The sequence below is a fragment of the Buteo buteo genome, chromosome Z, assembly GCF_964188355.1.
Source record: "Buteo buteo chromosome Z, bButBut1.hap1.1, whole genome shotgun sequence".
In the NCBI taxonomy this organism is placed as follows: domain Eukaryota; kingdom Metazoa; phylum Chordata; class Aves; order Accipitriformes; family Accipitridae; genus Buteo; species Buteo buteo.
The window spans coordinates 62,931,885-62,954,345 of NC_134204.1; the positions used below are offsets into that span (position 1 = coordinate 62,931,885).

General features: G+C 43.4%; 1 protein-coding gene across 2 annotated transcripts in view; it reads left to right on the forward strand.

The window, feature by feature from the left end:
- The first annotated feature begins 1,003 nt into the window (after positions 1–1,003).
- MAN2A1 (mannosidase alpha class 2A member 1) overlaps positions 1,004–22,461 on the forward strand; it is a 128,388-nt gene continuing 106,930 nt past the window's right edge. Inside the window, exons 1-3 of one of the 2 annotated variants that reach the window (XM_075020579.1) lie at positions 1,762–1,878; positions 14,010–14,270; positions 14,834–14,954. In XM_075020579.1, the coding sequence (XP_074876680.1) occupies positions 14,254–14,270; positions 14,834–14,954 (138 nt within the window). In that variant the 5' untranslated portion in view covers positions 1,762–1,878; positions 14,010–14,253. Of the gene's footprint in view, positions 1,307–1,761; positions 1,879–14,009; positions 14,271–14,833; positions 14,955–22,461 lie in introns of those variants that run through there. The other variant, XM_075020578.1, reaches the window with a different exon arrangement.

Consider the following 22,461-nt stretch of genomic DNA (forward strand, 5'->3'; position numbering starts at 1 on the left):
CTCCCCGGCCGCCCTCCTCCGCTCCGCAGGGGGGGCACGGCAAGGCCCGGGAAGGAATGCGGAGGCCCACGGCAGCCCCCTGGCTTCCCCCTCCAGCCACCCCGCTTCCCACGGAGCAGGCTGCCTGCCACATACCGCCCGCCGACGGGGCGAGCGCGGCGACACCGTTACGCCGCCGCCGCCTCCGAGCGGCCGCCGACGCCGCGGGGCAGCCGTCCCCGCGCCGCCCGGTGGGATGCAGCTCGGGGCCGGCCCTGCCGCGCCGAAGCGGGGGGAGTGTGGGGGGGTCCTCCTCCTCACGGCGGCCCCGCGCGTGAGACGAAAGGGCGGCAGCCGCGCTCCCCCCCCCCCGCCGCCAGGCGCCGGGGGGCGGCGGCCACCCCAACGGCCGCAGCGCACGCCCCCTCCGCGGCGCTGGGACGGCGCGGGCCGGTAGGGGCGGTGCCGCGCCCGTGACACGCGCGCGGCACCGCCCACCCGCCCGGGTGCGCGGGGGCGGAGCGCGGCGCTCCGGCGGCGGCGGCGGCGGCGGCGGGGGCGGGGGCCGGGGCTAGCGGGCGGGGGCTCTTTCGGCGCGGAGCGTGTGTGCGGCGGCCCGCGGTGCTCTGGCGGCGGCAGCGCTCTGGCCGCCGGGCGGGGGAGGAGGCGCTAGACTCCGGCGCCGCTTGCCGGCAACGAGGAGGAGCGGAGCGGCTAGCGAGGCGGCCGGAGGAGGAAGGAAAGCAGGCAGGCAGGCAGGCAGGCAGGCAGGCAGGGAGGGGGGGGAGCAGCGGCGCTCGGTCGGCCCCGCAGCGCTGCCGCCGCCACCGCCGCCGCCGCCACCGCCAACCACCGCTTCCCCGCTGGGCGCTAACCTGCCCGGGAAGCCGATCCGCTCCCTGAAACTATCGGTTCGCCTCTCGCCGCGGCGGCGGCAGGGTCTCGGCAGGGCTCTCCGCCCCGGCGCGGCGAGCGGGCGGGCGGGCGGGCGGGGGGGGGGGCAACTTCTCGCACTTCTCCGGAGAGGACTTGGGGCTGCCCCGCGCCGGGGGCGGCAGCGTCTGGGGTCCCCGCCGTCCGCCGCGGCGGGAGAACTTTCCCCTCCGAGCGCGGGGCGGCGAGTGGGGCCCGGGAGCGCCGGCCGCGGCGGGAGGAGCGCGGCGGCCGCGGGGCCGGCCCGGCGGCCGCGGAGATGAAGCTGAGCCGGCAGTTCACGGTGTTCGGCAGCGCGGTCTTCTGCGTGGTGATCTTCTCCCTCTACCTGATGCTGGACCGCGGCCACTTCGACCACCCGAAGAGCCCCCGGCGGGAGGGCACCTTCCCCAAGGTGAGCGGGGCGGCGGCCGGGGCGCGGCGGGTGGGCGAGCGCCCGGGCCGGCGGGGCGGAGGTGGAGGGGAGGGCGGCGGTGCAGCCAGCGGGCCCCCTCCCCTTCTCCCTGCTGGGGGGGGGGGGGGGGGAGAGCGCCGAGGCGTGGCGGCGCGGCTCGGTCCCCCCGGCCCCCCCCCAGCTCCGGGCCGGGGCCGGGGCGGCGGCGAGGTGCCGCCGCTGCCGGGCCGCTGGGGCGGGGGACGGGCGGTGCCGCCTCTGGGTGGCGCTGCTGGCGGCTCGGCCCGGCTGGGGGCGCGGGGCTGCAGCGGGGAGGCGGGCGCAGCCCACCCGCCCGGTAAGGGGTCGGTGCGGAGGGGTGGCTGGCGGGGAGACTCGCCGCGGGCGGGACGGGCTGGGTGCTGCGCTGCGGCTTCTCCGTCCGTCCGTCCGTCCTCCTCGGGACCGGCGCAGGCAGCAGAAAGCGGAGCGCGGGGCTTGCTCTGCACTGTGGAAACCAGTGCGGTGGACGGGTAGGAGCTGACAGGGGAAGCTGAGAACTCGGGGGTAGACCTCAGCCATGGCATCAACAGGTGGGTTTAGAGAAATGCTGACTTTATGTTACTGCTTTCCTTTTCGGTAAGCCTTGCTTTGGAGCCGTAACTGGCTGATACCTGGCTGCACCGTACGGTTAAACGAAGCAGTTCCTCACTTTCCCTTGTTGACGGTGTGGGAGAGAATTTACAGGCTGTGTATTGTGGTAGCGTTCTAGTAAAGAATGTGTAACCACGACAGGAAAAAAGTATTTCAGAGAGCACACGGTATGCTGTGCAAAATGGCAGAATAATGCCGTGTATAAACAGCTTTCTTATAGTAACAGACCAGAATAAAACTATAGACAGTAATGTCACAGCTTGTTTGTGCTTGTATCGTACTTATTTTTTGGGAAATAAGATAAATGCAGGTGTTTTTTAGTACAGCAGTGAGGCTTCAAGTGAGTAGAAGAACTCAAAAGGCTTATTAAAAAAGTAGCAATTGTCTCTCTGATAGAATCACTAATTTTTTATTTTATGCAAAAGTAATAGTTGAACCCATTTTGTTAACAGTGAAGATAAAAATCTTGCCTTATGTGTAGAGAAAGAGTGCAGATCTGTTCTGCCTTTATTCCTTCAAGTTACAGTTCAGAGGTCAGACAGTAGGTTTTGCAGGAACTAAGAGAAGGGGAAAGAAGCTTAGGAGAAGAAAGCAAGACAAGGCTGGCTACAGCAGCTGTATCTGTTCAATATATAAGTCTGGCAGGAGAGTAATGCCATGTGTGACCTTGTAACAGCTGCTGCTATGGTCAGTATCATATATGAGGAAATCTCTTCATGTGTCTATACCACCAGTTGAGTTTAATCCAGGTAAAGTATAGAACAGGAAAGCTCATACATGGGTGGTCTTTTTTTTTTTTTTTTAAGGTTAGATTTTCATTTGAATTACTTGAGTGAACAGGGAAGATTTATTAGACATGTTTTGTTTTCCATTGTCAGTGTCTTGCAGTGGAAATTCCTGTCTGTGTCCTACAGTGCAACACTGGTCTCCAGTGTATCGTGGTCTTATCTCTTGTGACCAAGGGTTTAGTACCTTAATCTGTTGTCATACCTCTTCCTTCTACGTGATCTAGTCAGCTAGAGACAAACACTTCTCCTTCCGTCCTCCTCCCTCCCCTCAGTCTTCTAGAACAGTCTGTCAGTGTTTACTCTTTTTGCCTTTTCCATACCTAAATTTCTTTGAGGCTGCTGACTCTCACTGGAGAATCCTTTGTCTGTCACTGTTTTGGTCCTTCCTTTCTGTGAACACTTACCTTTTCTTTTCTTACTGCTTTATCCTTTGAGGAAGTTAAGGATGAAATTGATGTGATTTTGTCATTTCCTTTTGCTGCCCATAGGGTAGAAATTTTTCACTTTGTTACAACTGGAAAACCTCTGACACATAGCAAATGCTTTCAGATCCCTGTAACAACAGTTTAAAGTAAATGCAAAAGACGAAGAGTGGAATGAAGCCACCAAAAATATTTGAAAGGAACAGCTTTAATCCTACCTCAGCTGACAAAAAGTTGTTTATGTCAGTGCAGTGTTGCCAGAACTCAGTGTACTGTAAGTGAAACTAGCCACAGATGTAAAAACTTCAAGCTGTTTTTGTTTGTGAAAAGCTATGGCAGCAGTAGATTGTCTGTCTGTCTGTAGATTTAAGAAGGCATTCTCCTTCCTGATGACAAAGGTCAGAACTTTTATTGCTTAGGAAAAGGAATTGATACTCTTTTTTACAAATTATTGGATTGATTCACTTCATCCCTCTTTCTGTTCTGACAATGTGCTATTTTTTCAGCTTTGCTGTTCCTCTGTGCAGTTCTGGTAACAACACAAATCACCTTTCATGTCCTGGAAGTTGCATGTTGATTAGTTTTTTTCTGCTGACCTATGTGGCTTACACTAAGCTCAGAGGAGAGAACTGGGTACCTCTGGAAGCAGTCTCCTGTTTAGCTTATGAGCATTTGTCTGTCTAGACTTTTTATTTAATTTCTGCCAGGATTAGAGTTGGAATTTTTCAGCTGGCAGTGCCTGTTGGTCTGCATTCACCTAAAGTGTCACGGTACCTAATACCAGTAGTAAAATAAGTGATTAGGATTGCTGCTCCACTTTCATTTCCACTTTTTCTTCCAGACAAGGCACCTTCTCTTTGCGTGGTCTCGCGGTAGTTTGTGTCAGACTCAGTCTTGTGAACATGTCTTTTTTCAGGCTTGCTTTTCTGCCAGCGTAGTCAAGAGTTGTCCTTTCGGAGCTTGCTTTCTGGTTTGAGAGTTCAGGTAGTTGTTCAAGGATGCTGACAGAAGTGTCTTGCAGAAATAATGTCTGGACAAGATCTCCCAGGATGGGTGAATATCCATAGGCAAATGCCTTTACATACTCTGTAACCAAATACTTGTAAATGCCTTTCACTGCAGTGCTAAATGGGAACTGTGCTCAGGCTTGGGAGGCAGTGGTGACATTGTGTCTTTTTAGTTGTTGGGTTTTGCAAAAGCTGGCATCAGTAGTCAGTTTTACGGCACATGTTATCCACGCCTATCTATGGTAAGGTGGCATTGTGGCAACTATAACAGCACTGGAGCTAAAGTGATTTACAACCTTGTCCTCATTGGTGGTGCATTGAAATCATAGTATCAGAAGATCTGCACGTTGCCATAGAACTGAAGTCCCTGTTAATTTTGGGAAGACTAGGTACCTATAATGCACGGAGATCAAGACTTACTGGCCTTTCCTCTGCAGTTCCTGCATATATCTTTATGGATCCTGTGTGGTTGTCAAGTGTATATTATTCTTACAATGACTGTATCACAAGCTCTGTCTTTCTGCCTGAGCTTGTTCCTAGCCATAGGATGCTCCTGTTCCAGGGCATGTCTTGGGATACGATGTGTCCTAGTGTCCTGTCTCAGGGTAGGAACAACATTACAGCATGGTGCAGAGAGGAGCACAAGGTGGAGGAATAGCCTTAGGTGCATTTTTAGATTATTATTGTACCATTTGTCAGTACAGATCATTGTGTAAGAGTCTTGTAGTGGAATACAGTGGAAAAATGGTTGAGTATATTGGTTTTTGTCTGTAATAGCACAGAAGTCCCTGAGAAATCTTGTGTGACTGTACAGTGGAGGGAGGTTCAGAGTGGTGGTTAGTCCTGTGCCATCTCTTGTGCAGTAAGTGTCAGGTACAAGTGATTTGTAGGCTAAATTGATAACTACTGAATGGAAGCTACATTCAAATCAAGTCTAAAGTGGAATAAGTCCATAAGCAGCTTATCTTGAAGAACCTGTGTTACTGTGTACAGATGAATACCAAATACTGATAAGCCCGTATTAATCTATTACGTATTTTGGACCCAGATAGAAAAAAAAAAAATCATTAGCCTAACATGGCTTGTTTTCTCAACTAACTTTACCTTGACTTAGAACAAATCCATAAAAGCTGTTCATTTACAGGAGCTTGTGCAATATTTCTTTTGATTCTAAATTTTGCTAGATTCACACCTAAGCATGCATTAAAAATCTAATTAAAAAAAAATGAAGTGGAGGATTTGTTTGTAAGCGTATCTTGCTTCAGAAATATATAGCTTTTTCGTAGTCTTCACGTGAGATTTCATTTTTGGTGTATTTTATGCCTGAGCAAGGCAACACAGTGACACAAGGCAGCATCCTCTGTTACAACCTGATAGGTGATGCTTTGGATGTGAGCATTTTCTTCTAACCACTTTCACATAGCTTGCTTTGGCTTTTATGGGACATATCTCCCCACTGTGTACAAGGTTGTTTCTGGAAATATATTTTTAAAACTTGGGTCTGCCATGATTCTGGTTGATAACTGGAATGGCACCAAGTGATTGCTCCTTTTTATCTCTGGTCTTTCCCTTCAACTTTATTAAAAGGCAAAGCACAAATATATGGCAACTTCCATCCTTACTGTTTTCTCTTTTCTAAACAATTTTTATTTGAGTGAGATCTCTTTCTTTACACACGCCCCCCTGTGTTTTCTTCCCTCCAACTGCCCCCCCCCCCCCCGCCTTTGACCACCATTATTTGAAGCTTACTCTGATCTTTTCATGTGCGTTAACTACTTTTATGGGCTCACTAGTTGCATTGCATTGAACAGAGGTGACCAAGTACAGTTCCTCTAAAAGCAGCTGGCTTATTCTTTTGTTTCCAGTGTCCTTCCAGTAAAGCATTAAGTGGCCTGGCTGTTGGTGGTACTGCTAATGCTTCTTTACTGGATTCATGCTTTCAGGGCATCTACATCTAACCAAATACTTCTGCACAAATGGTGCAAGCGGTGATTGTTGCAGTATGGAGTGTTATTTCATCAGAGCTTGCCAATAATTTGATAGTAGTACCACCTGGCCAAAATATGAATCATGGTAGGGTGGAGCAGTAATAGGAAATTAGGATGAAATACATGGCAGAAACACCAGCAGTTCTCTGAATCCGTGTGTTGAACAAGGGCACCTTGTGAACTTTACTCTGGAGTACTGCTGAGGCAGTACTTCCCCTGCTGTAAGGAAGCACTACCTTCAGTCAGCCCTGAGTCTCCATTAGTTGGCTGTAACTGCAGCGTATCAGCTCATGCCCCAGTCCCGTGCAGTGCAAACCTTGGCTCCCTCCGGTGTCGCCGCGTCTGTACACTTCCTGTTTTGAAATGGCTGCTGACACACTATAAACACCTTTTCCAGCTAGATTTTTGCTAGGTGCCTTGCTGTAGTCAAGTGGCTGGTTTCAGTGGTTTACATGGACTATAAATACACGTGTTTTGTTGCTGCATGTTCTTAGTAATGGGTGTATTTTTATAAGCTCATTTGGGAGCTTTCAGACCTATGTTGTGTAACAAGGAACAGAACTTCTGTATGCAGAAGTATTGGAAGCAGCATGATCAACTATTTAGGAAATGTTTGTTTTAGTCTAAAATGTGAATAGTGGCAATTAAGATTGTACCTAATTTTGAAGTTGTCATTTTCTGACTTCTGAGCACTGAAAAACTGTGGGCACAGTGACTTTTAGTAGCGTTCTTGTGAGTGTCACTTCAGAGAAGATTGAATGTTGAGTGAAGAAATCCACAGAAAGAATCATCACCTTGCTGGATTTGAAACTATTGAATTATTTAAAAAACAAACAAAACCCTATTAACAACACTTAGGAAGTGCACAATTTAAAAGCCTTTGAGTGTCATGGGAATGGTCTTGAGTCTAGAGATAATGAAAATTTAGGATTTGTTCTGCTGAGCTTCTAGTACTTTGTAAAGGAGGAGGGGCCGTCTTTGTGAACATAATTACAGGTCAGTAACAATTCTTTGTACTTCGTAATGTTCATAGAGTGTTATTTGTCTTTGCTTGCACATTTTGTGTAAAGTTTTGGCTAAGCAGCAACCAAGCAGCAGCTAATAGCTTTGTTCAATTACAGTCTGTAAATCTGGTGCAAAATGTTGAGCAAAATGTATGTTTCAGAAAAGTAGTAACATAGCCTATAAATAAGCACTTCCTTCTGCTACCTAGAGTCAATGCCTAACTTAAACTATATAAACTAAATGGAGAGAGGAAGTTTCCTAGTTTGCTCTTACTTGATCTTTTCTTTGTCTGACACATGCTTTTGTTATTTTAAATTTTGACTTTTTCAGATAAAACCAAACATTATTAAAATGTCTCTACTCAATGCCATGTAAGCTGTGCTTCAGTTTTGTACTGCTAGCCATTTAAATAAAGATTCAGTATAGGGCAGGGAGGGGAATCAAAAAGGAAATGAACCTGAAACATATCAGCCAGAGTAGTAGTGAACATTTTTCACATTAATTGACTTTAAACAGGGAATATTTCTAGATTTGTCTCCATCTCCCTTTCCTTTCTCTCCTTGCCTTCAGATCACTGATGATGGTGTCAGATTAGTCCCTAACAGCATGCCTTATTTTTATCTCCATATATTACATGAAACTTAAGTCTAGGGTAATAGCTCATTAAACACTCCTGTTATTGCTGCCTCTGGTAAAAGAGAACGTGGAAGTCCATAGCTTCTTAGAATTTATTTGTCAGGCTTCTGCATCGCTGGAATAGAACTTTCTAATTTTTCTGAGAGAACAGACTTTTGTAGTTCAGTTAATTCAGAAGAATTCCACTGTCTTTGTAAAGTGAGCTTCTTTTGAATGGTACTTTAAAGGTAGGAAATTATTAACAAGGTTACTTATGTAATTTTCATCATCACAGATGCACATAAGCCTTGTGCCCAGATTAATAAAGGCTTTAAATGTTGACTTGTCCTTTTGACCAATGCATTGTATATTTGTGGGGTTTTTTTTTGTTCTATGTCCTACCTTGCAATATGAATATATGCTGAAATGCTGTGTTCGAATATTAAGCTTTGATGCTACATCAGGTTGCATTTTTAACTTTTACCTGCTTGCTTTTTCTGTACAGGAGGTGTCAATTTAATTCTACATTTAGTATGTTCTGTTCGCTCTACAGTGCTGTTAACAGTGAACAGAGAATGCTTTCTGGTCTTACCATATTGGTATGCTGGCATCTGATCAGATGTTTATGTCAAGATTTTAGTGAAGTTAGTACATGATTTGTGAAGATATACCTGGAAATAGTTATTGACAAGGCCAGTGCAGAAAATTAAGATGACTGCTGTTCAGTGCAGCCAGAAAATGAGACTTTGAGTCCAGTTTCCTCACTGCTTACTGCAGTAAATCTGTATAGGCAATGATCTTGACTTGAATTCCACATCCCCTGGAGAACACTCTTTGTTGCGGTACTCTTTCTTCACCGCAACTCATTGGTACACCAGAGCCTCTTATGCAAGACACTGCCAGCTACTTTGTCGTCCTCTGCTTGTTCACGTGGATGAGAAGGAGAATGGGCTCTGGCTGGTTTTGCACCAAGCACTTCGTGGTTGCTGGCTGAGTCTGGGTACAAATAATCATGTTCTAGCTGACCTAACCTCAGAAGTGTCTCATGTGGATTTCTCTTCTGCCTGCCTGTTTCCATGAGATTTCCTCATCTATGGGCCATCATACTGCCACTTCAATTATTTGAGCTAGCTGTCTTTTTCCTCATGAAATGGTTCTTAGGGGCCTGTTGAAAGCGACTGTATTTAGAGAAGGAGTGAACATTCACTGAGGAAATGACAGTTGCAACTAATATCCTTTCTGCAACGTACAATGCTTAGGAGAAACTGTCCATTCTCCACTTCCCCAGAATAAAGTAGCTTGATCTTTCATTGTGTTACTGAACATCCCTCCTTGTGCTGGATTGCAGTATGCTCCTTTCTAGAGAGAGTCCTTGCTACCGATCAGACTGGTGTCAGAAGCAAACAGAGAAGGACAAGCAGAGGGCAGTGGGAAAGCAGGCTGCTTTGGAGTATTTGGGGCATGAAAACTGCTGAAAGGTTCAGACTGACTGAAGCATAAGGAACTGTTATGTAGCTGGTTCATGTGGTGGTAGTGGCACATTGCTCAGTGCAGCTAGCAGGTATGGACAGTTTTTGTTCCAAATGGAAGGAGGGTGTGCTCATCTGTGCTGTCCTCACATGGGAAGATTTTGTTGGTTAAGTCCAACCCTATGTAAGCATGGGGATGGTGAACAGATGAGCTGCTTATGTGATGCCATTCTTCTACCATGCAGCTGCACCTACTTTTGGTACAGTTGGATTTGTTGGTACTTTGTTTGCACTTCTTGTAGAAATAGTAGCTTTGCTGTGGAATAACAGCAGGGATGCCTTTCTCGCTTTTTAATAAAATCTTTATTTGCACAGTCTTATCAATATATAAAGGCAGAGAGAAATGAAAAAAAGAAGTTTACACTGAAGTTGTTATAAACTTGTTAACTGGTTGTATAGGCCAGGAGATTCACATAACTTTACGTTGCTATTCCTTATGTTAAAACAAGTATGTAGATTAACAGAGCATACTTTAATGATGTTCACTTGGAGTAAGACATACTTACTCAGACAGCCTACTTCCAGTTTTCTGTGTAGTTAGGCAGGGCTCAAAGTCAGGATTGCTTCGTTTCTGAGAAGACTTGATGCTGTAAAGTCAGGGGGAGGTCTGCTGATGTTTATCAATTGTGCAGCTAGCCAAATTTTACTATCCAGTATCTACAAAGCCATATAGATTACAAAATTTCAGGCAGAGTTGGTTAAGGTAAAATTGGTGCATCTCTACTCAGATAAAAAAACCCAAAACATAACAAAAAATCCCCACCCCCAAATGTGTGGAAAAATTTTAAAACTTATTTTAAAACAAAATACTCTTAAGAGTACTTCTTTAGTAATGGAGAGGACCTGTGTGTTTAATTTTTTACTTAGACCTATTTAATGCCCCCTGTAACATGCTTCTAATCTGTTTTACTAGTAAATCAACATCTGTTACTACCAATCAATAAGATGAAACAGTTTTAAAGTACTTCACTGTTTTGTACTGTTTGGCGTTGACATTTGAAGTTCGGCAGTGTAAGTTGGTTGCCTTCCTCTAAAAATGTTGAAACTGAATTTCATTTATTTTCATGTGTTAATTTTGTTGTCTTGAAGGGTTGCAATATTTTCCATGTTTAGCTCATATTTAAAAAAAAATTTAACTATTGAGTACTATGTTCTAGGCATTGTCTACTCCTATCTATTTAAAATGAGTGAGGAAAAAAGGTAAATGTGCAATGAAAATGACCTAGCTTTTGCATAATGTAGATCCATGTGAAATTTTCAACTTGAGAATAGATTCCTGACATTAACTATTTTCATACTGCATAAAACTGGGATCCACTTCTAATTTGTGACACTGTTCTTTCTTAAAGTTAACACTCATGGCTGATGCATTTCACAACAGAAATTGAAAATATTTTTAAAATCTCAAAAGATTTGGTTGCCTGTCAGTTCTAATTTTGATACTGCATGAGGTCATAGTTACATGTTCTTAACTGTAGTTTTTTTCTTCATGTTTTGCATTCAAGTTGAGTTGGTACATGGCATGCTTAAATGCTTTAGAAGACAGGCGTGATGCATCTCATAGTGTTCAGAAAAGAAAGCAGGGTTGTCTTTATTAATGTCTTCTGTTAGGCTCCACAATGGGAGGTCTTTTTAAGGATATCTTTCTCCAAATAAGAGAATATCTACCTCCAAAGTTAAAGTAACATACTTTAACAGGCTTCACAAAGTCACTGTTCTTCAGAGTCCTAGGTAGGCTTGAACCCTCCAGCTTAAAAATGAATTATTGCTGGAATTACATAGCAACATATATAATTGTTGTTTGAACATCACCAGGGAACAAAGTACTGTTTCTCATGTCACAGGAAGCAGGGAACTTAGTTTACAACGAAAAGTGTTTTGTCACATAATAATTCTACCATTTTACTATTTATTATTGTAGATACTTGAAGGTTTAAAGCATCACAAGTTAAATGAAAGGTCCATCTTAGATGAAATTACCTCCAAATTGGAAGTTTGTATCTGACTGCTGGAATTTGGCAGTATATGCCAGCAGAAGGATTAGTCTAAACACATATTTGGTGGGTTTTTTAGTGTTGGGTTTTTTTTTTCTGTGTCTGTTATTGGCCAGTGCTGGAGAGACTATAATTGGCTAAATGACATAAGGCAGATTGGTGGTGTAATCTATGACCAGGTAGTTGACAGGCTGTTGCTAAGCAATATAAAACTCTTTCCTTGTAGTAAGAGGTAAAATATTTCTAGAACATAAGTGAATGAGAATCCAAAGTTTAAGCTTTGTCTGATTTTACAGTTGTAGAGGCAGCCTATATAGTGGTGGGATAGGTGTAAACAGCGTTTTAACTGCTTACACGCTTGGTAACTTTGAACTATAGTCATGTGCAGTGAAGCACATAATAATCTGTATAGATGGCAGCTATACTTCAGCTTCTTAGGAATCTAAATACCAGAGCCTATGTTGGGCAGCCTGGAAAGCCCCAATCAGTATTATTTTATATATATTATTTTTAGAGTGGATAATAAGCTATTAGTTTTCTGAGTAGAAACCTTTTTTTTTTCTTTTAAAATGTCACAGATGTTGAAAGGGAAATTACTAGTTTTACACAGAAATATGTACACACTATCTTTAATGCAGCATTTGAGAGATTTCAGTCTGGTTGTTTCTTCTGTGCCACCAGGGGGCATGGGACTACAGTGGTTTTTTTTTTCTTTGCAGTATCCCATCATCTGCATATTGATTTCCTGTTGTTTTCAGTTCATCTATTTTATAAGTTTTTAGTATTTGTCTTTAAACTTTTGAGATTCTAGGGTGTTGGCCCTACATCTCAATTAGCTTATCTGGATCTGATGTCAAAATATATTTTTGTCTTTTGGGAAGCAATAACTGCCTGTGTTGCATTTTAAAACCTGTTATTGTTTTCAGGATGTATCAATCTAAGAAAAAAACCCCGAAGTAGTGGGCCAGCACTTTAAACAGCCCCAAAAATGAGGGGGAAAAACTTACCAACAGGTTAAAAAAAACCCTAAAATGTATCTTCTGCAGAATTACAAAGAACTTCCATAAAGATAGAATTACAGGAATGATGAGTTAATAGAACCCAAGAGGCTCATTGATATCTCTTGATAAGGGGTGGGGTTTTTATTCCTGCAGACTTCTCAAAGTGAACAGAATTTAAAAGAAAGTGCTCATCGCAGTTTAGAAAGCAGGTTTAATCCTTTGAGAACTACAGTTTAGCTACAGAAGTTGGAATTAACTTGGCATTTGAGGAAAGCAATTTGTCCCTTAAAAGGAAAATGCAAAGACCTCAAGTGAATTACTGTCAAATGGGAGAAAAATGTCATGTACAGATGTTGTTTCTAATATTACTCTATATCACTTAGAAAATAAGGCATTGGTGCTAGGAAAAAGTTATGCCTGTCATTAAAATCATAGGTCACGGAGTAGCTGTCTACTGGATCAATGTTATTTGTGTTGAATGTAATGGGTGAAATGTACATGCCTGAATCTGCAGAGGATTTTGTTGTAATGACAGCTTCTTGGAAAAAAACCTTAATCATACATTGTATATTTTGGGGTCTGACCACAACTTTAATACTAGGAAGTGACTAGCTTTTTGTTCTTTATCTTCTCTTATTATTGTTAGATTGAAGTCAGTCTGAGAAAAGAAAGAAATTACTGTTAAGATGAAATATCGCTAAAAACATGTCAAATAATCTGGCCTTTTGTGATTCTGTAAAAGCTAGCACATTAGTTCCTGACAAAAAGCATACCTCAAATCATTTGGAAGGAGCAGCTAGTGCATGAGAGGGCAGTAGCATTTCCAGGTGTATTGTTCTGCTATGCTTCCTCCTGTATTCCAACAATACAGTGATTAGATGCTATGAAATTGGTTTGTGGTATCTGTCTCTCCTTCCGTGTTGCTTTGGGAGATAGATTGACTTCTTTCAATTCACACTGATGTTATTCTATATCCTTCCTCTTGCGGTGCACACTAGAACTATCTACAGAATCCTGTTGTTTGGCTACTGAATATGACCTTCTGACTGAAAGTGCTATCAGTTTGAGCTGTCTTTTACAGGATTATTTTGATGTTTGTCATGGTCCAATAATACAGATTATTGCTATAATCAGGATGTTAAGGGATCTTCTATGCCCATTAAGTGCTTTTGTTCATTTATCTCTAAATTTCACTGAAAATGAGAAACTTAGTATTTATTGAGATACTATTTTACATGTACAGGAAAAACCTAAAATGTATACATCCTGTTAATCCCATCATGATGTGAGTGCCTTCTAAAACATGGCTTTCTCCTTGATGTTCTGATAGGATGATAAATGAAAAGATCTATGAAAAACCTATGAAAGACAAAATCTATGAAAGGGATCAAAAAAGTTAAAGTTGGGATAATTGGTACTTGAAACAGTGTGACCTTTTAAGAATATCTTTGTATCACTGATTAAATCTTGTGCTGCAAATTCAAATTCATAGTGGAAAATGTAACTTTTGCTCTTTTCCCTTATTCTGAAAGGAGAGCATTTCGTATGTTGGTTCAATTTCTTATTAGTCTGTCTTTACATAAAATATAGAAAAAAGATTTATTTGATTTTTTTTTTTTGTGTGTGACCATAAACTATTGTGAAATTGATTTTTTTGTTTTTGTTTTAAATTCTGTCAAGAATTGGTCTGGGAAATAATTAAACTTTACTTTTTTTTACAGGGCCAACTTTCAATACTGCAAGAAAAAATAGATCATTTAGAACGCCTGTTGGCAGAAAATAATGAGATTATTTCAAACATACGAGATTCTGTGATCAATCTGAGTGAATCAGTAAAGGATGGTCAAAAAAATCCAGAGGCTATAAACTTCAGTCAAGGATCTGTCTCTGAGCTCTTTCCTTCTGCTTCAGTTTTGCTTGCAGTTGATTCTGAGGATTGTTTGTTCGCTTCAAAAAGTGGAACTCATGGTTCAGGTGTACAGGTAAGTAGTATGTCTTTTTCTCTTATTCTGCTGGAGTCCTAGCTGTCATTACCTTTTAATTCTGAAAAAGTCTAATCACTGGTAAAAACTTGGTACCAAGATCCTAATCTAAGACATAACAGAATTGTTAAAGTGACTATTGTGTTTAACAGATGTTATGAAACTGTTCCTTTTTACTTTTTTTGAACTGCCTAGAAATTGAATAGTGATTATGAAGAGCCACCATTTCAGAAGGCTTAGAAGTTCTTAAAAAAAAAAAAAAACACTGAAGAAAACCCAGTGATTATACTCAGATTATTGTCCACTACTATCAGAAGTTCTTTGGAAAGGATTTGAGTCTCTTTCAGTTTCCCCAAATTCTAAAATTGATGACAAATAAACTGGAAATAGTGGATAGTCTTGATTTAAAGAGGTTTCGCATTTTAGGGATATATGTGTAGATGGGTCTTGATGGGGAGGTAAAGAATGTTCGCGAACTTGTAATTTAAAAAATCTCAGGCACTGTGTTCCCTTTGGAATGCCATTTCTGTACTTCAGCATTCTTGTGTGTCTGGTTTATACAGGCACTTTGATCAGAAAGGAGGAACATATACCATGTTGACTGGTTGGCATGAACTGGGGAAGCTGAAGTTTTTTAAAGTCAAACACTTCAAGTTGAATTTATTTTGCTTTCTGGTGATGCTTGTGAGTTCATGGACTCTTATATATTCAGTTTTAATGGAGTGTTTCAGGAGCACTGAGAATACTGTGTGAAGTTTGTGATCTGTACTGTTTTTCGGAGTCTTGTGGGAGTACTATAAATATTCATAGTACTCTAAAGCAAAGATTAAATTTTGAAGTCCAGCTTACTTTCACTTCTAGAATGAGAATTTCTATTGCAGGAGAAAGACAGTGGATTTAAGATGAATAAGCACACATATTAGAACAATTGTAACCTCTGATGTATCATTCATAATGCCTTTAAGCTCTTCTGGGATAGGCACCGCCTTAATATGTCTTTTACAGAGAAAGTAGGGTTTTTTTAAAGGCAATATCTGACTGTTCTTGTTTCTAATATACATTAAGACTTCTGTGCAGGACAGTAAGGCATGTGGACCTATGATTACATGTTTCCAAGCTACTGGATTGTTAACAGGTTATTCCTCATACAGTCTGTTACCATATTAAGTGATGTGGTTTTTTAGGTGCATTAGAAATAAGTTCTAGTAAATATGAATTGTGAATTTTAAGGTAAAAGGGGTTGGCTTAAATACTTGGATGTGTTAACCTGTTATGAATGGAAAGTAAAACATGTTTGCTTAAACTGTTCTCATGTTTTGCTTCACATTTGCAGAACACCAGAACATGTACCTACTATCAGCTAATGTACCTACCTACCTATTGGTAGGCTGTAGTAGCTAAACTGCTTTTTGATAATTTTATTTACTTCTAAGGTTATATGCATTTACTTAAGTAACAAATATAGCAGGGAATATCCTTAATACTGTTCCCTGACTCACACTTTCTTTCCTTGCCTTGCACAGGGAGGGAGGGCTCTAATGTTCTTTCTGTCATTGCATTAGTACCTTGTACTCAGCAGGTTATCCACCATCATCATTAAGTCACTTTAATACTGCTTCTGTATACAGTTTCTCATCCTGTGAGTTTGACCTGCATTTCAGTTGTGGAATCTAAGACCTTGACTTTAGCAGAATTCCTGTAACACCACGTTAATGAGCTGATCTAATTTACCGTATTTGAATACAGTTTTACTATTTAATACTTTGCCAAGCCTGATGTATTCTGCAAGTTCAGTTAATTTATTTTCTTCTAGATTTTTTTATAAAGACTGAGAAATTCTGAGTAAATTATTTGGAGCATTGTTTTTTTAAACTATATTTTAATTTCTATACCAGCTTGTTAGTGTTAATTACCTGCTGTTCATAAATGTTAACTTAAATCCACAGATTTGGACCTTACTTTTTCCATGTTTGTCTTTTAACTGGATGTATGAGGAACAAAAAGAGACTAGAAAGAAGTAAGAGCTAATATAGGTGAGACATAGTGTTTGGATAAAATCACTTTAGAGAATGAAGGCAGAAGAGGCTTCACTGAATAAATTATGGGAGTTCATTATAGACTCCAATAATGGAGAAACCATTATAAGAATGCATTCAAATATGGATTAAAAACCTTTGTGATATTTCAGTGAGAAATATTACCAGGATTTGCTACTCAGAGACGTACTTTCTTTGCATAAATTGGACAAACCAAGTTACCAATAATGTGAGACCCAAAAGATTCTTGGGTAGGATAGCTAAAGGATTTTTTTCATGGAGGAATTGTAAATGAAGAAAGTATATACTTTATTACTTACGGTGTTTGTAAGTAGGTAGGAGATTGTGATAGAAATGGCCACTGAAAATAACACTGAATTGAGAATTGATGTAATTCAAATTAAATAGGAGACTAATACGTACTTTTTTTTCAGAAGTTAAAAATGGAGCTGGGTAATAAAACCAACAAAATTAAGAACTCTGGATTAAATGTGGTTATGACCTGATGCTTTTTTAGGTCAGTAGTTCAAGAAATATCTGGAATTTGTGCTCAAAGACAGAATTCTCAATAGCCATCCTGCTGAGCTGGAAGGTCTTTTAACTAATACAGTGAAGTGTCTCCTCTCTTGTCCCTTTCAACTACTGAAGCATCTAACATTGTTCTTAGTAATGTTGCTGCTTTTAAAAATGAGGCATCAATCACTCTTTAAAAAGGTGGCCTGAAGAGGCATGAGCTATGTTTTTATTTCTTCCGTGCAGTAGTTTACTGTTCACTGGGCTAAATGTTGTGATGTTTGCCTAAGACTTGCATAACTTTAGCAGTTTGAGTTCCTCAGTATAGAGAAAGAATAAGCTCATATAGGAAAAAAAGACAACTGGTAAGTTCTCAAATGTTTGAATTGGACATCTTATAACTACATGACTGTCTTCTGAAGCAGCCATAATGAAGACAGTCATCATCCTTTTTTAATTTCTATTTGTATACTGTTTTTACAAAGTCCTTGCTTACTATATCAGAATTTTATACTTAGAAATGAAATTAAAATATGTCCAGGAGATACCTGTCTTTAACCTTTTTTGCTTCTTACTGACTATGTACTTGCAACTTATTCTTCACTTGTAGTCATGTAACCTGTTCAAGAGATGATATAATTTGTAATTAGTCCTTTGCACAATTCTTACTGAGGATGGTGTTATATGAAAGGTAAAAATGACTTAACATCTGTCTTCTGGATATCTTGGCATAAGTACAGTGATTTCAGCCTGATCTGGCTTCAGTTTATTCCAGTGGAAGTTTTTGAGTCCTAATTTTTTTTCTGGCAGTTTTTTAACAGCTTCTGATTAACATTTGGATAGTAGAATGACCAAGTGGTAGAGGTTGGGAGGGTCCTCTGGAGGTCACCTTGTCCAATGCCCTGTTCCAGCAGGGTCAGCTACAGCCAGTTGCCCAGGACCATGTCCAGATGGTTTTTGAGTATCTCTAGAGATGGAGATTGTACAACCTCTCTGGGCAATCTGCAAGTGCAAGTGCTCAGTCACCCTCACAGGGAAAAAGTGTTTCCTGATGTTCAGGAAGAACTTCCTGTGTTTTAGTTTGTGCCCATTGCCTCTTGTCTTGTGACTAGGCACCACTGAAAAGAACCTGGCTTCTCCTTCTCTGTAGTCCTCCTTCAGGTATTTGTACACATTAATAAGATTCTCCCAAGCCTTCTCTAGGGTAAAGAGTTCCAGCTCTCTCGGCTGTTCCTCATAGGAGAGCTACTCCAGTCCCTTCGTCATCTTAGTGGCCCTTTGCTGGACTCTCTCTAGTGTGTCCATGTCTTTCTTGTACTGGGGTGCTTGGAAATGGAGACAGTACTCCAGGTGTGGCCTCACCAGTGCTGAGCAGAGGGGAAGAAACATGTCGCTTGACCTGCTGGGAACACGCCTCCTTAATGCAGCCCAGGATGCCATTGGCCTTCTTTGCTGCAAAGGCACATTGCTATCTCGCATTCAGTCTGGTGTCCAGCAGGATGTCCAGGTCATTTTCTGCCAAGCTGGTTTCCAGCTGGGCAGCCCCCAGCATGTACTGGTGCCTAGGGTTGTTCCTCCCCAGGTGCAGGACTTTGTACTTCCCCTTGTTGAACTGCATGAGGTTCCTGGTGGCCCATTTCTCCACCCTTTCAAGATTCCTATGGATGGTAGCACGACCCTGTGGTGTATCAGCCACTCCTCCCAGTTTGGTGTTGTCTACAAATTTGCTGAGGGTGTACTCTGCCCCATCATCCAAATGATTAATGAAGATGTTAAACAGGATTGGACCCAGGTGTGACCCCTGAGTACACTGCTAGTTACTGACCTCTGGCTAGACTTCATGCCACTGATCACCACCTTCTGGGCCTGGCTGTTAGCTGATTTTTGGTCCATCTCACTGTCTGCTCATCCAGCCCCATACATCAGCAGCTTCTCTATGAGGATGTTACAGGAGGCAGTGCTGAAAGCCTTACAGAAGTTGAGGTAGACAATATCCACTGCTCTCCCCTCATCTACCAAGCCAGTCATTTCATCATAGAAGTTTCAAGTTGGTCAAGCATGACTAGCCCTTGGTGAATCCATGCTCACTACTCCTGTTGACTTTCTTGTCCTTCATGTGCCTGGAAATGATTTCCAGGATTAGCTGCTCTGTCACCTTCCCAGGGGTCAAGGGGAGGCTGACCAGCCTGTAGTTCCCTGGGTGGTCCTTCTTGCTGTTCTTGAAGATAGGAATGATATTGCTTTCTTCCAGTCCTTTGGCACTTCTGATCACCATGATCATTCAAAGGTTCTTGAGAGTGGCCTTGCAGTGACGTCAGCCACCTCCCTCAGTACTTGTGGGTACATCCCACCAGAGCCTGTGGACTTATGTATGTCCAGTTTGTTTAAGTATTCTCTGACCTGGCCCTTTTCCACCAAGGGCACATCCTCCTTACTCCAGACTTTTCTCCTGGTCTCTGGGACCTGGGATTCATGAAGGCTGGTCTTGCTAGTAAAGACTCAGGTGAAGAAGATATTCAGTACCTCAGCCTTTTCCATGTCCTATGTCGCCAGGCCCCGTGTCTCACTCAGCAGCATGCCCTGGTCTTCCTTTTGCACCTATGTACTTACAGAAGCCCTTCTTGTTGCCTTTGACATTTCTGGCCAGATTCAATTCCGTTTGAGCTTTGGCTTTTTTAACCTCATTCCTGCATGCTTGGGCATGTATTCCTCCCACATTACCTTCCCTTGCTGCCACCCTTTGTATGCTTCCTTTCTGTGTTTGAGTTTTGCCAGGTGCTCTTTGTTCATCAGTGCAGGCCTCCTGGCATTTTTGTCTGTCTTCCTACTTGCTGGGATGCACTTCTCTTGAGCTTGGATGAGGTGATGCTTGAATATTAAACAGCTTTCTTGGGCTCTTTTTCCCTCCAGGCTCTTATCCTGTGGGACTCTGCCAAGCAAAATGGCCAAAGTCTGTTCTCCTGAAGTCCAGTGATGTGATCTTGCTTTTTGCCTTCCTGGCAGGGTCCTGAATTCCACCATCTCATGGTCACTGCAGTCAAGGCTGCCTTTGACATCCACAGCCCCAACAAGCCCCTCATTGTTGGCAAGTAAGAGGTCCAGTAGAGCACCTCTCCTCACTAGCTTCTCTATCACTTGGTTTAGGAATTTGTCATTGATTCGCTCCAGGTACCTCCTGGTTTGCTTGTGTCCCGCTGTGTTGTCCCTCCAGCACATAAGGGTGATTGAAGTTCCCCATGAGGACCAGGTTCTGCAAGTGTGAGGCTGCTCCTCTCCGTCTGTAGAGGGCCTCATCCACTTGTTATTCCTACTCAGGCAGCCTACAGCAGACATCCATTACAATGTCACCCATACTGGTCTGCTTTTTAGTCCTTGCCCATACGCTCTCAGTTAGCTTTTCATCCATCCGCAGGCAGAGCTCTGTGCGCACCAGCTTCTCTCTCATGTAAAGGCCAGCTCTTCCTCCTTGTCTTCCTGGCCTGTCTTTCCTCAAGATCTTGTATCCCTCCACTGCAACTTTACAGTCATTACTCATCCCACCATGTCTCCATGATCCTGACAAGATCACAGGCTTGCAACTGCACACAGATCTCTAACTCATCATGTTTATTCTCCATGGTGCGTGCATTAGGGTACTTCAGAGAGGCACCCTGCCTGGCAAGCTGATTTCTCAGAAAGGGTTTTGGGGATTTCTCTGTAATTGTGCCTTGTAGGCACTTCCTTGCTTACATGAAAACACTGGAGGTAACCCTGCTTAAGCCCTGTTTCATTGTGGCTTTTTTTTAATTAAATTGTTATTTTCTTTTTTTAATCATTTCATGTCACATCACTCCTCTCCATTGCTTCTTCACGGGGTTGCTGGTAACTCTCTCCCTCCCTCTTTAGAATCATAGAATCATTTAGGTTGGAAAAGACGTTTAAGATCATCGAGTCCAACCATCAACCATGCCCACTAAACCATGTCCTGATGTGCCTTGTCTACATGCTTTTTGAATACCTCCAGGGATGATGACTCAACCACTTCGCTGGGCAGCCTGTTCCAATGTCTGACAACCCTTTCAGTAAAGAAATTTTTCCTAATACCCAACCTAAACCTCCTCTGCCATAACTTGAGGCCATTTCCTCTTGTCCCATCTCCAGCCACCTGACAGAAGAGACCAGCACCCACCTCACTACAACCTCCTTTCAGGTAGTTGTAGAGAGCGATAAGGTCTCCCCTCAGCCTCCTCTTCTTCAGGCTAAACAACCCCAGCTCCCTCAGCTGCTCCTCATAAGACTTGTGCTCCAGGCCCCTCACCAACTTGGTTGCCCTTCTCTGACATGTTCCAGCACCTCCATGTCTGTCTTGTAGTGAGGGGCCCAAAACTGAACACAGTTCTCGAGGTGCGGCCTCACCAGTGCCGAGTACAGGGGGACAACCACCTCCCTGTTCCTGCTGGCCACACTATTTCTGATACAGGCCAGGATGCTGTTGGCCTTCTTGGCCACCTGGGCACACTGCTGGCTCATATTCAGCCGGATGTCAACCAACACACCCAGGTCTTTGTCTGCTGGGCAGCTTTCCAGCCACTCTTCCCCAAGCCTGTAGCACTGCATGGGGTTGCTGTGACCGAAGTGGAGGACCCGGCACTTGGCCTTGTTGAACTTCATACGATTGGCCTCAGCCCATCGATCCAGCCTGTCCAGATCCCTCTGTAGAGCCTTCCTACCCTCAGGCAGATCAACCCTCCCTCCCTCCCTCCCAACTTGGTGTCATCTGGAAACCTACTGAGGGTGTACTTGATCCCCTTGTCCAGATCATTGATAAAGATATTAAACAGAACTGGCCTCAATGCTGAGCCCTGGGGAACACCACTTGTGACCTGCTGCCAACTGGATTTAACTCCATTCACCACAACCCTCTGGACTCGTCCACCCAGCTGTTTTTTCACCCAGAGAAGAGTACACTTGTCTAAGCCATGAGCTGCCAGGTTCTCAAGGAGTATGCCATGAGAGACAGTGTCAAAGGCCTTGCTGAGTCCAGGTAGACAACATCCACAGCCTTTCCCTCATCCACTAGGCGGGTCACCTGGTCATAGAAGGAGATCAGGTTGGTCAAGCAGGACCTGCCTTTCATGAACCCATGCTGACTGGGCCTGATCCCCTGTTTGTCCTGCACATGCCATGTGAGTGCCCTCAAGATGAACTGTTCCATAAAATTCCCTGGTACTGAGGTCAGTCTGACAGGCCTGTAGTTCCCCAGATCCTCCCTCTGACCCTTCTTGTAAATGGGAGTCACATGGGCAAGCCTCCAGTCATCTGGGACCTCCCCTGTTGACCAGGACTGCTGATAAATGATGGAGAATGGCTTGGCAAGTGCCTCTGCCAGCTCCCTCAGTACTCTTGAATGGATCCCATCTGGTCCCACAGACTTGTGAGTGTCCAGATGGCGTAGTAGGTCCCTAACTATTTCCTCCTGGATTAAGGCGGGTATATTCTGCTCTTTGTCCTTGCCTTCCAGCTTAGGGGGCAGAGTACCCTGAGGATAGCTGGTCTCCCTATTAAAGACTGAGGCAAAGAAGGCACTAAGTACCTCAGCCTTTTCCTCATCTCTGGTGGCAATGTTCTCCTCTGTATCCAGTAAAGGATAGATATTCTCCTTG